The sequence below is a fragment of the Canis lupus genome, chromosome 9 (assembly GCF_003254725.2).
Source record: "Canis lupus dingo isolate Sandy chromosome 9, ASM325472v2, whole genome shotgun sequence".
NCBI classification, from domain to species: domain Eukaryota; kingdom Metazoa; phylum Chordata; class Mammalia; order Carnivora; family Canidae; genus Canis; species Canis lupus.
Genome location: NC_064251.1, coordinates 45,924,308 through 45,938,379, shown reverse-complemented (window position 1 = coordinate 45,938,379; position 14,072 = coordinate 45,924,308). Strand labels below are relative to the sequence as shown.

The following is a 14,072-nucleotide window of genomic DNA, read 5'->3' as shown; positions in this document are numbered from 1 at the left end:
GGGGAAATGGGTGAAGAGGATTAAGAGTACACTCAAGATGAGCCCTGAGTAACGCAGAGAATTGTTGGATCACTATATTGTACACCAGGCACTAATGTAACACTATGTTAACTATACTGGAATTTAAAAAATAAAAATAAAAAAATCAACATTGCAAGATGTGACTATTCAGGGATTCAATTAGGTCATTCATTTATTCGTCCAACAAATATTTACTGAATGGCCACCAGACTCTGTAGATATAAGGAGAAGCAAACACACAATAATCCCTACTCTTATGTGGTTTATAACCTAGAGGAAAGACAGTAAAAAAAAAAACAAGTAAATATAAACATGTAACGATACACTGTGATATGGGGTCTGGCTTAGTCTTTGCTTAAACACCTTTGCCAGCTCCTAGCTCCTCTCCCTCCCCTGCTGCCATCCCCTACAGACGGCAGATCTGTTGGCCTTCCCAACCTGCTGGGAGTGTTCATGCCTCTGCACTTACTTCCAGCTGCCTAAGAGGCTTTCTCCACCCTGGCTCTTCTCTGGGCATAGACCCTCCCATCTGACACGCGGGCCCTCTTGTGAACTGCCAGGTGATCCTGGGGAGCCTCTGAAGCACACTCTTCTGCATATCCCTGAAGGCTGGCAGCGCAAAATACCCCCAGCATGTGGGCACCTTATATTTATTAAGCCTTGTAAGTTCCTCTTGCACTCCTTTAGCCCTCCAATACCTCACTGAGGTCGGTACTATATTTTCCATTATGCAAATTGGAAGCAAATAGGACTTGGAAGAGGGAAGAAAAGAGCCCAGGGTCACACAGCCAGGAAGTGGCAGAGCTGGGATTCCATCCCAGTCCTGGGAATACCAGATTCTAGGCTCTTCCACTGTTTTAATGATGTCCTTGCTCTCATTTTCTTTTTCAAGCATCGGATGCTTACCTGGAATCTCAAACAGAACCCTCTCTGGGCATTACATGCACACCCTTACTTATTTAGCACAGGCTGGGAGAGTGAATGAAGCTATCAGAAATTTCTGAAGTCTGGAGAAAAGTGGCTTTTCCCCAGCTGCATGACCTGCCCCACTGCGTTCCCACCCTTCCCCAGGTGAGGGCCTGCATCCTCAGCCTTCCATTAGCAACCGGGTTATCAGCTCTGTGCCAGAGGCTGCTGCCCTCAGAGTCTCTGAAATGTATCTGACCCTGTGATAGAAAAACAACATCCAGGGATCCCTGGGTGGCGCAGAGGTTTAGCGCCTGCCTTTGGCCCAGGGCGCGATCCTGGTGACCCGGGATCGAATCCCACGTCGGGCTCCCAGTGCATGGAGCCTGCTTCTCCCTCTGCCTGTGTCTCTGCCTCTCTCTCTCTCTCTCTCTCTGTGTGACTATCATAAAAAAAAAAAAAAAAGTCCTGCCAAAGATAGTCCCCAAACCTATAATTACAGCACCTTATATAGAAAAAAGGATTTTTGCAGGTATGATTAAACTAAGGATTTTTTGATGGAGAGATGACACTGGATTATGTAATCAAAAGGGCTTTTATGAGGGGGTGGCAAGAGGGTCAGAGTCAGAAAAAGCAATGTGACCAGAGAAAGGGAGCAGGGGAAGGGAAAGAGATTGCAAGACTGCAAGATGCCACACTGCTGGCTTTCAGGACCAGGATGGGGCCATGAGCCAAGGAGTACGGAGCCTCTAGAAGCTGGAAAAAGGCCTGGGAATGGATTCTCACCCCTAGAGCTTCCAGAAGGAACTGCTGAGCCTTTAAGACTAGTGTATAAGAGAACAAATTTGTGTTTTAAACCACTAAACATGTGGTAACTTATTTCAGCAGCATTAGGAAACCAGTATGGACACTAAGTTTTAGGGAAGGACGATAGTTATTTATTGATGGCTTCACAAGTACCAGGCACTGTTCCTAAGAGCTTTCCAGGAATTAACTCACTACAATCCCACAGTCTACAAGGTGTTGTCATTATCCCTCTGAGGCACAGAGTGGAAATTGCCAGCTGCTTGGAGCTGTTGGCACTTCAGGCAGGCAGCACACCCTTCAAGGAGCAAAGTCCTACTAGCTGGAAGCAGAGCCACAGCCCTAGCCCCTGATGGTCAGATCTGAGGCAGCCCCGTTGCACGTCTGACAAATGGAAACTCACCTTCCATGTTGGGGGCCAGTGCTCCCCTACTGCACCCCACTCCCTTCCTGTTCCCTGACAACCAAAGATTTACCTGAGGGCCTGAAAAACATCCTGTAAGAGAAGTCACTTGAAGCACATTGTGAGCTTAGCTGTAGGGCTGGTTGGACTAGGACCGGAGTGTAGACCTGGTGATTGCAGCTCCTGCCAAGCTCCCCCATCTTGGCATGAGCGCAGAACCTGTGACAGTCCTTGCGACAGCCCATTTCAGCAAGACCCTCTCCACAAGAGACTCTACCTCAGAGTCCAATCTTGAAAGAGCTCCTCCAAAGTCAATAGTCACCTCCAAGAGTTCCACCCTCGGCTACTCTCCCTCTGAAATTTTGGCTGGCATAGGGGTGGAAGTGGTGGAGAGCTTGAGCATGTGAAATTAAGTTCTGCTCATGTTACCAACAGGAGGCCTGTTCTCAGTTACCACCCAAAACCTCTTCCCTTTTCTCTTTTTTTATTTTCTTTCCTCAGACCCACATGTTCCTGGCTTAGAATTATCCAGAAAATCACAATTGTTTCTTCAATCCTTGTGGGACTATTCTTATTTCATAAAACACCAGCACTGGACATTCATTCACTCTGCCCTATGTGCCAGGCCCTGGGAATACAAATACAATGGTGAGAGAGATGGTCTCTGCCTCCAGAGAGCCCTCCAGAGGTGGTGCCCACATACCCAGAATCCTGGGGCCAGTACTCTGAAGAGTTCAGGTCCCCCACGGGATGGCAGCCCCCAGCATAGGGAAGCTGCCTTCTGAGTGACACTGTCTCCATTTCTTCCCCAAATGAAGCTCATGAAGTAAGTGCAGCCACTGTGGGCTTGTTCATTCCCAGCATTTTACACAATCTGCTAGGCTGAAAGTTTGTCGGCTCCCTCCCCCCTCCCTCCCCCCACCCCACCCCCCCCCCCCCCCCCCCCGCCCCCCATCCAAGAGCTCAAGTCCCTCTGGTAGGGTCAGTATCTACAAGGTAAGTTTAGCCAGCTCTGGCCTGGTCTTCTACAGAGTTTAGAGGCTAAATAAAAGGCCCTAAAGGTTTGGCTCGAGGCCAAATCAAGATAGGATCTGTCCAGTAACTTTGACCTCCTCCAAGACAATAGTGAGGACTGAACTGGCAGGGCCACCTGCCATTCAGAGCCTTAGGCCACGTGGCACTACACACAGCAGAGTTCAGTTCACGGGCCACACCACTTTTCAAGGAGCCCCAATCAGGATCTGCACAGAGTAGATGCCACTGGGTCTAGGAGCTGTGCCCATGCTTACCATCAGCCTCAGGACAGCTGGCCCCTCTCTGAGCCAAGACAATGCAGGGACATCCAGCCATTCCTCCTCTTCCTAGCGCTAGGCACCGGGGAGGTCTCCTTCAGCTATTTCTCAGCAGAATTTAGAGGGTGGATCCCTGTGTTCTAGGCTCCTTGCTGTCCGAGACTTTAGGCAGGTCCAGCAGTGTTTCCAAAGGCCAGGTATTCATATAACCATCCGTGTAGTTTTGTCATACATACCACCTGCACTACTGGGTACTTAATATTGTTCTTTACAACTGACTTCTTAAAAGCACAGCCTTGGGGCACCTTCCTGGCTCAGTACCTTAAGCCATTAAGCATTTGCCTCAGGGACAGAGCCCCTCATGTGGCTTCCTGCTCGGTGGGGAGCCTGCTCTCCCTTTCCTTCCTGCACATGCTTTCTCTTTCCCTCTCAATAAATAACAATCCTAAAAAAATAATAATAATAATAATAAAGCACAGCCTTACCCCAAGCATTGTATTTGAAATCGTAAGATGTATAAGTTGTATTTTCCCTAATATATGTTAAAATATAAGCCTGCTACTAAAGTGCAAAAATTACACCTAGGTGCCACCTAAAATCACATCTCAAACCATCATATGCGCAGCTCACACTTCAGGAAAACACCTCAGTGGGGGACACAGGCATGGCCATCACCGCCAGTGGGGGCCGAAGACACTGGGGCAGGTGAAGCAAATGTGGGTGTTTCCAACTATTTAAAAACTGGCAATGAATAACACCTGATGGGTTAATCTGCATTACAGAAGGATTTTTCTTCTTGACAAATGAGTTCCTTTAAATAGCAGCTTTTAGATAGCATGGTCGCTATCAGCCCCACATACCTTTAAATAGAATTGTATGAAAGATTTTTGGAAAGCACACAACTCTGTACCGCCAGGAGGTGATGTTGCTATCGGTATTAACGTTACTGTTTATAGAGAATTAACTCCTCAAAAAGAAGCCTGGGTTGAAAGACAGAGCAAGCTCCAGCCCCAGCTCTGGAGGAAACCACTTTTCACCTCTGTTCCCCAGGAAGATGGAGCATCTCAGAGATGACACTGAAAACAGGATTGATTTATAGGACTGACATTTGGACACATGCTCACGAATACAAACATGGTTTAAAGTAAGTACTCCTGAAAGAAAGTTACAGCAAAGAGAGAACTGCCTTGGATTCCCACCTGCTGTTGAGGAGAGTTTCTTATTCAAGACGGTGAAGACCATCCAGAGCCTAGGACAGGAACGCACCCTCCAGAAGTGCCCTGTGAGTACGCACGTGTGCACATACACACACACGGGCACACACGTGCGCACCCAGTCCAACTCTGACCCAAACACAAGTGGTCTCTCCTCCCCCGAAGTTCATACCCTTTTATCAGAACCTTGAGTACTTTCTCATTCTATTCCTATTATCTGTGCACTTGTCCCCTTGCCCTGAACGGAGAACTCTTTGTGAAAAAGGACCATGCCATGTTCATCTTGTCTCCTCCCCAGTGCCGGGCAAAGTGCTTTGACTAGAACACAACCTGGCAGTGTTTGTTGAATGAATGGATGAGGTTTCTCCCCACCCCTCTGGTAGCCACCTTGTTTGCCTGCTCCCTCTATAACTGACCAAGCTTGGGAGAGAATGAGGGCATCCTAGGGGTGTTCAGGATGAGATGGGGGCCTGGGATTCTCCAACACTCAGGGAGGGCTCCTTCCCCCATGCTGAAACAAGTCCAGGAATATTGAGGCAGCAAAGAGGGGAAGACTCCCATCTAGGTGCTCACAGGACTCTGGGAGGATCTGGGGTTTTAGGACTGATGCGTGCCTGGGCCCCCTTGGCATCTGTGTGCTTCCTCCTTGGAACACCTCTGAGTAGGAGAAAAAGGTCGGGAACATGGTACACCCTTTGCAGGCCCCATGAAGCCTCCCTCACTCCACAAATTCACTGAGCATCAGTCACGTCCCAAGCTCTGTGCAGTGTTCAGTAGTGAATACAACATGGCCCTTGCCCTTGAGGATAACAGGGCATAATTGAGGAGGCAGGTGTCTAGAGTTCTGAGCAGACTGAAATACAGGCTAAGACCCAGGTACAAGCCAGAGTCTAGAGAGTAAGGGTGGGTCCATTAGGTAGTACATGAACAGGACCCCATCTGTGCTGGGGAGGAGTTCTCAGAGAAGGCCCATTAGGGACCCCCCCCCCCCCCCCACACACACACATCTCCCATCCCACACACTACTTAGCTCCCAATCAGTGTTCTTGGTTCATTACCAGACTTTTCCCTATCCTGTTTCTGGTGGGAAGGTTGCTCAGATCCTGAGTGCAGAGGCCTTTGCAGGCCTAGTAGAGATGTGACTTAACCCCAGTGCTCTGAGCTAGTATCAGATGAGAGAACCAGGGGTGGGATGCTAGCCACTGCCAGCCTCCCATTACAGCTCCTCTCTCCACTGCACCCAGGCCCACAGCTACAGCTCCACCCAGACACCCCACATCAGCCATCTCCTGTGGGTCTGTAGTCTGTTTTTTTACCTCCATTAGCTTGTCCTCTGAACCACACTGCAGTGCGGGCGTGGCAGAGCTGTGATCCCCATCTCAAAGGAGGGACAAAGAGGCCCAGAGAGGCCCAGTGGCAGCCTCCTGCCCACAGCAATGCTCTGTGTACCACACCCTCTGGGGTGCAGACGGCCCGGCAGGGAAAGGGGCACAAATGGACAGGGTGTTAGGCAACCTGGCTTGCAGTCTGCAAACTCCCTGCCATACATTCCCACTGGCATTCCCTTCTAGCCACAGAACAGAGGTGATGAGCAAAAGGCCGAGCTTAGGGCTCTTAGAAGTGGGCTAAGCTGAAAGAAAGAATCAATGGTGCAGTGTGCCATGCCTTCAGGCAGCACTGGTGTGGTTGCAATGGAGGTAGACCCCCGCCCCTGGGGAGGAGGTGAAGAGAAGGAAAGGGGATTGATGCACAGCTCCCTCCTGCTCTGCCTTCAAGGCAAGTGCTATGAAAGGACAGGACCACTGCTGGGGAGAATGTTCAAAGCCCTAGACTGAGTGGGCTGGGGCCCTGGCAGATGCTTCTTGCCTATACCCACCTTGGGAAAAATGCCTACCCACCTGGCTCCTGCCTGGAAGCCAGCTGTTATCACCCCATTTTCAGCGGATCCAATTCTTTTCCTTCAACGGAGCTCAGTGACCTCTGGCTCCCAATCTTTCCCCATGCTCTCTGGCCTCAGCTCCCAAGTCTCCTTGCTCAGAAGCAAGTGGCCCCTTCGGCCAAACTTCCCAAGTGCCCTTATCCTACTGTAGCCATGGAAACAGTGAATTATGGCCTCCTGGTTTCAAGTCCACCAGCTCCTCTGGGGCAGCAGGCTCACAACCAGGGCCGTGCCCACCAGGTGACTTATGTCACTGCCAGAGAAAGACCCCAGCACAGCTGGCCTGGGGAAAACCAGCAGCCACTCCCGCTGCGGACAACTGGTCCGGGGGGAGGAGGAAGGCAGGCACCGCACCTCTGCCCTGGGAACAGCTGCCAGAGAGCTCAGCCCCTCGCATCCCCTCGCTTCCTGCCCCTGCCGGCCAGAGTGCGGTGTTTCCACCCAGCCATGAGGTCTGTGCACAAACCAGCCATTTCTGCCCGCACACGGCTTCGGCAGTCGAGAGCTGCCAGCCCTGCCCCTCCCCCGACAAGCATCCAGGGCGTGTCACGTTCCCACCTTCACGGCCACCAAGAAGGGGGACCCTGAGCCGGGGCTGGTCGGGGTTCCCAGCTCGCACTCCTCCAGGAGAAACACATCTTCATCCTCCAGCACCTTGTCCAAAAAGCCTATAGCCTCCTCTTCCTCTTCCATGGCAGCCGGAGGCGCGGAGGGCAAACAGGAAGCGAGGTCCACGCAGCAGCAGCAGCCGTTGCCGCCGCCGCCCCCGAGGGAGGCAGGCGGGCAGGGAGGGGAAGAGCGTGCAGGGCAGGCCTAAACCAGCATGCTGGCCTCCCCGGAGTCAGTCCTGGCACCCGGCCACCGGCTCCCGATGAAAGGCTCCATTATGAACCTTTTCCTGCCGCCGCTTCCCGGCCCTCCCGCGCGCCGGGGCTGCGGGCCGCCTCGCGCGCGTCCCCGGCCGGAGAGGGGCAGCCGCGCTCGGGCAGCCCCGCCGCCGCCCCGCCGCCCCGCCGCCCCGCCGCCGCCGCGAGCGCAGGGCCGTCACCGGAGAGACCGCGCGGCGCGCCGGCGGACCAGGAGGAGGCGCCCCCGCCGGCCGCCGCGGCCCTTCCTGCGGTGCGCGCCGGCCCGGGCGCAGGCGGGGCCCCGCGCTCCCCGGCCGCCGCTCCCGAGCTCGGGCCGGCCGCCCCGCCGCCCCGCCGCCCCGCCGCCCCGCCGCCGCGGGCCCCAGCGATCCCGCCCTTTCTGGACTCCGAGGCTCGCGTTTGCTATTAATACACAGGAAATGCACGACTTGACTCGTGAGGTGGAGCCGTTCCCTCTGCGGTCACCGGCCGGCGGCTGGCGGAGGCTTCTGGAGCGCGGAGGAGGGGCGAGGAGGCCGCAGACGGGCCGGGCGCAGGGGGAGGTCTGCTTCCCAGAGACAGGCTTTATTTACAGCCCCTCGCCAGAGCCCGGGCAGCAGGGGGAGGAGCGGCGGAGCAGCTGCCCGCGCGGCCTCTGGGAGGCCCGGCGAACCTCGCTGTCACCTTGGGGTGGCCACAAGCTGAGCCCCCTGCTCATCTCTGCCTCAGGTCCTGACACCTTTGCAGAGAGGAGGCCAGGGCCTGACGAGGAGACAGTTTCTATCACCACTGTGGTTGGGAGAACAAGGCTTTGTGCAAAGGAGGCCTGGGCCGCCTCACTGCAACAGAACCAGAAGTGCCAGCCGGGGTCTGCAGCAGGCCCACCTCGGACGGCGGGAGGTGCCACATCTCCTACTCACGGATGCTGCTGGGATGAGCAGTCCCACCCCCCTGGGGCTCTTCTGCCTCCAGAGAGGCCTCTGCCCAGTAGAGCCAGCCTGATGGCAGAGGATACACATAAACCCAGGACGGGCAACACCAGCAGCCCTTCCCGCTCCCAGCCTGCTTCCCTTGGCTTTAGCGAGGGTGGCAGAAGCGAGATCCACCCAGATAGTGAAGTCCACCTTGTGGTTGTCTAGGCCCCAGCCAGAGGGGAGCATCCATTTACTCTCCCGAGGGAGGAGTTCAGGGGCAGCACCTGGGAAAAGCTCTTTCACCACACAATACCTAGGGCAAAGGTTGCAAACTCCTGTAGCCGCCACAGTGCAGCTAGGTAGGAGTGAGCCAGGTAGGAGCAGGGTGGAATGAAAAATTCCACCACTCAGCTCCAGCTAATGGCTGCTAGGGCAATATAGGCTTCAGGGTGCCCCATCTCAGATTGTCCTAGAAAAGCTGGGGATTTGGATTCTTAGCTGATATCTCTCCATTTAAAAATGATGGCAGATAAATGACATTAAAACAAAACGAAGAGGCGCCTGGGTGGCTCAGTGGTTGAGCACCTGCCTTTGGCTCGGGTCGTGATCCCAGGGTCCTGGGATCGAGTCCTGCATCAGGCTCCCCTCAGGGAGCCTCCTTCTCCCTCTGTGTATGTCTCTGACCCTCTCTCTTTGTCTCGCGGGAATAAATGGATAAAATCTTTAAAAACAAACAAAATGAAATGAAACATGGTGCAGTCTAAATAAAACACATCCATGAACTGAATTAGGACCACAGACAAGGCTGCAGAAGATTGTTTCTTTGAGGGAAGCTGGGAGTTGTGTAGGTGTGGGAGATTGGGGGGGGGTGTTCCCCGAATATCCCCACTGTCCCATTTCCTCACTGGACCTGGCATCTTGGAATCCAGCTCAGCGTCACACACTACCAACCCACTTCCCTTTGTAAATCTGCATAATAGGTGCTACCAGGTAGATGAAGTAAAAATTCAGAATTCTGGGTGGTGATCAAGTGAAGATTAAGGATTCTGGGTGGTGAGCCCTGAGCTTCAGCCCCACACAAGCCAACCCCCACAATCTCCCACCAGCCCCTAGACAATGTCTCCAGCCAGGGATTCCCCTGAAATCTTCCTGATGCTTCTGGTTCACAATGTTCTCTCCTAAAACATAGTTGCCAGGACCAGTCAGCATGGCTCTTAATGATCCAGTGTCTGACCTGTCCATCAGTGTGTGTATGTACCACCAGCCTCCTTATGCATATATCACATACCCTGTTAGGTGGTAATATTAGGCCACAGCGGGGAGGAATCAAACTCTTTGGAAATGAGCTCCAAAGGAAGATCAACTGTGTACCATCCTGGGTCCACCTGACATCACTGCCTCACCTTTCCACTGGATACCTCAGTTAAGAACAGGGCCCCTGGCTGAGCCTCCAAGCTGGATGGAAGTTTGAGGAGAGAGGAGAATGGAAATGGTTTATCCCAACTCCCCAAAGAAGTCTGTGGAAGCTCTGAGTTTGAGGTGGGTGGGGCTCCTGCTATTCTGTTGGAATTGAGAATATGTCATCGCTGACTGCCTGTCACCAAAGGTGAAATACAAACTGAGGGATTTGGGGTAGGCTCTTTGGGGTCTCAAGGCTGACAGGGTTCCACAGAGGCACACCCTACCTTATACCCCACCCCCTCCCTCAGTCCCTGGTTTTTCCCTGTCCTTGCCCTGGCTGGGTTATAAATACCCGGAGCACATCTGAAGGGCCCTTTCAGCCACAATTCCTCATTTGGTTTGGGCGGGTGAGGCTGTTCCCAGAGCTTGGGAACAACTGGGCCTGGCATTCCCCAGGGCATAAGTGTGCCAGCCCAGGGCTCTATGTCACAGCTTCTGTCTTCTACCCTGCAAGTTTCAAGTACATGGCAGGACTGCCCCCACTGATCAGACAAGCAGGTGGAATGCGAGAAGGGTCTAAAAGCCCAAGGGCCCCTCCTATGTCCCTTCTCCCACCCAAGTGAGCATGAAGTACCCTTAGAAGTCTCCTGGAGTATCCCCCTCTTCATTTCCCATGCCCCTAGCCAGTATATCCATACCCACTTCTTCCCCAAACCCTGAAACCTCTCAGAAGCTGCTCCCTTAACATCCAAGGCATCTCTGCTCCACCCTACCCCAGCTGGCTGGAAATTCCAGTGAGTAACTAGAATGCCCTTCCATCTTCATCGGGCACACAGACACCACTTAGAGGCCCTCAGTCCTCCCCCTGGTGGGGGGGAAGTGACTCACAAGTCCCAGCAATGCTCCCTCCCTTTCCCCTACAAGTGCCCTGAGCCAGCCCTGGACCTGAGCTTCCTCTCTGCATCCTCCACACTCCACTGCTTCAGCCTGGCTCCTGCTCCTCCTTCCAGAGAAGAAGCCTGTTTCAAAGGTATCTAAACTGCCTTATTCCAAAGCCGGAGGCCTCCCTCTCCTACTCCACAGCCTCTGCAGTCTGGGCTTTGGCAAATCCCTCAGCTCCCATGAGCATGCTAGTGCTGCTCTGACCGCTCTGGCTCAGGCTGGCCCTTCTTTCTCTGGCCTCCTGTAAACTGGAGTCACCCATTCAGGACCCCAGCCTTGGCCCGCTGCTCTCTACCCTCTCTACCTCTCATCCCTTCTCGCTTCCAGGCCAATGGCAACCCATCACCATTTGTAGCTCCAGCATCTTGCTCAGCTCCAAGCATGACATCTACACTGTCAAGCTGCATCTCTTCCCTTGGAAGTTCTACCAACAGCCCCTCAACTCCACATATCTAGACCAAATGACCCTTCTCTCTCCCTAAGCCAGCTTCCCCTTCTGGCTTCTCCCCTTCTGTTGGCAGGGCCACCATCTTGCAACTCTTCCTTCCCCCAGGCCCCACATCCCTTTTACAGAATCCCTTTGGTTCTTCCTTCTTTTCCTTTTCTAAAGCCACCGCCCCAGACAAAGTTTGCATCTCACTCCTACACTGTCAGGATAACATTCCATTCTGAGTCCTGATCTTGACTGTCCATCTATCTGTTCACTTGTTTGCTCTTTCATACCCAGAGAAGGCCTGGCATTACAAACACAAATCCAAGAGTGCTCTCAACCTATATCAAGTGAAGGACATAGGAACAAAAGAGACAGTGTCTCAGTGATCAACACAGGGGAATGCAGGACAAAGGCACTATCCCTGCCTCAGAGGAAAAGCCTCACAGAGAGTGGCTTCTAAGCAGCATTTGGAAAAGGGGAAGAGTTTGTGGGCAAAGGGAGGAGGGAGGCCAGAAAGGAGAACTTCTTTCTGTGCAAACACAGAGGGAGGCCAGAATAGAAAAGGGGCAGGAGGTGAGTTTGGAGAAGCACACTATGGAGGGTGAGGGGCACTGACTGCGATTTCTTTTTCCTTTTCTTTTCTTTTCTTTTCTTTTCTTTTCTTTTCTTTTCTTTTCTTGAGAGAGAGGTGGGGAGGGGCAAAAGAAGAGAGAGAATCCTAAGCAGGCTCCACACCTAGCATGGAGCCAGATGTGGCGCTCGATCTCACAACCCTGAGATCATGACCTGAGCCAAAACCAAGAGTCAGACACTTAATTGACTGAGAATTCTGACATTTGCCAAGCCCACACTCTCAAAGCCACTGATAGTTTCCTCTCCCCAAACCCCATGGTCTTCCCTCATACTCACTCTCCATCCCTTATTCTCTTAGTCACTAAATCAATAAGTATTTATTAACTGCCTACTGTGCACTGGGCATTCATAATGCTGCCACAAATGGGACACTATGTCTACTTCCATGGAGCTGATAGGCTTAGGGCCAGACTGACCATTGTCAGTCTGGCCAAGGCAGTGCCAAGAATGGGGCACTATCTTAGAACTATGGGGCTGAGGTACAATTCCCCCAGAAAGGATAATATGGAAGTGTCTGTTGTGATTTTAAATTTTCACATCCTCTGACCCAGCAACTGTAAGGGATTTTTCTGAAAAATATTTATTTTTTTCAAAAGATTTATTTATCTATTTTAGAGGAAGAGCATGCACGGGAGTGGGGGATGAGTCTTAAGCAGACTCTGCACTGAGGGTGCAGCCTGATGTGGGGCTCCATGTCACAATCCTGAGATCATGACCTGAGCTGAAACCAAGAGTCTGATGGACACTTAACCAACTGAACCATGCAGGTGTGCTCCTATATAGTTTTAAATGTTCACACTCTCTGACTCAGCAACTCCACTTTAAGACATTTTTCTGCAAAAATATTTCTACAGGTGCACAAAGATCTGTGTACGAAGACATTCACTGCAGTAATGCTTATACCAGCGCAAGACTAGAAACAGCCCAAATGTCTAGCGGAAGTGGATGGTTAAGTGAATTACGGCACATTCGTAAAGTGAAATACGTGTGCAGTCATAAAGAAAGAAGAATGAGGTGGATCTTTACTTACTGATATACAAAATATCCAAGACCTACTAAGTAAAATAGGGAGAGCAAATTGCATAACAGTATACCAGTATGATTTAAGAAAAAAGCATATACACATATTTATATGTCACATGGAAAAATAAGGAGAAGTATACAACCAACTTTTAACAGAAGTTCTATCTGTAGGATGGGACATTAGGAGACTTTTACTTTCTACATTATATATTTCTGTAAAGTTAATGTTCAGTGATGTAATCAGAGAAAATAAAGAAGTTAAAAAAAGAAGTGCCACAGTTGGGAAAGCAGACTGGGCTCTGAGTGCACAAGACAGACGCAGCTGATGCAGCAAAGGGGGAGTCACAGAAGGTTTGCTGGAGGAGATGACATTGAAGTTCATACCTCGAAATGACCAGGGGTTAGCCATGTGAGTAGAGATGGCAGAGAAGGCAAATGGGACTGTGTGAGGCACAAGGAAATGAGTTCAGTCTGGGTGGCGAGTGTGCATTCATTCGATCACTCAATTGACATTTACTGAACATCCGCTATGCATCAGGCACAGTTCTAGGCACTAGAGTTTTCTTTTTTTTGGCACTAGAGTTTTCAATGAACAAACATTTGGTGACAAAACAGACAAGACTCCATCTTGGAGCTCACATTCATGAGGTTGCAGAAGTAGTCAGGGGCCAAGTGGTCAGATCAAGCAGAGTCTTGACAGCATAGCTAAGGGTTGTATTTTACCACTAGGAGAAAGGAATGCATTGGAGGGGTTTTTTTCCTCTCTCTTTTTTTTTTTTGCATTGGAGGGTTTTAAGCAGGGAATGACATGACCATTGTTCAATGGTCTTGCCTCCCATTAACATCAGATTATTCTTTCTGAAACATTGCTCACTCTGCCCAGCAGGAAGCCACCAGGTCAGCTTCAACAAGGGGAATGGGGCCCTTGCTGGTAACTCAACCAATCAACAGCCTCTGTTCCTCGCTCTCCCTTGAACTGGTCAGGCACATTCTCACTTCCCCGCCTCATACTGGGCTTGAAGCCTCTACTCCCTCCTCTATGACTATCCCTGGCCCTCTCAACTTTCTTGGCAAAAGCTGAAGTTCCACCTCCAGATTTTCTGGAGCTCAGTAGACTCTGGGCCAATAGGAACAGACACCACCCAATGGGAACTGACCCCAAGGGGCCAGTGCCAGGGGCAGGCAGAGTCTGCTACAGCCGCAGATCAAATCAGACGCATCATCTTCCTGGTAACTGTGCTTCTCCCTCTGCCTTTCTCTCTCTGTTACAGAAGTCATTCCAAAAATCATATATAGTTT

The 14,072-nt window shown here is 51.7% G+C and overlaps 1 protein-coding gene across 5 annotated transcripts in view; it reads right to left on the bottom strand.

Annotated features, from left to right (window-relative positions):
* ABR (ABR activator of RhoGEF and GTPase) overlaps nucleotides 1–14,072 on the bottom strand; it is a 186,369-nt gene that overhangs the window by 75,229 nt on the left and 97,068 nt on the right. Inside the window, exon 1 of one of the 5 annotated variants that reach the window (XM_025476216.3) lies at nucleotides 7,138–7,824. The exons of the other annotated variants lie outside the window; for them this stretch is intronic. Coding sequence (XP_025332001.1) covers nucleotides 7,138–7,272 — 135 coding nt within the window. The 5' untranslated portion in view covers nucleotides 7,273–7,824. Of the gene's footprint in view, nucleotides 1–7,137; nucleotides 7,825–14,072 lie in introns of those variants that run through there. 5 annotated transcript variants of the gene reach the window in all.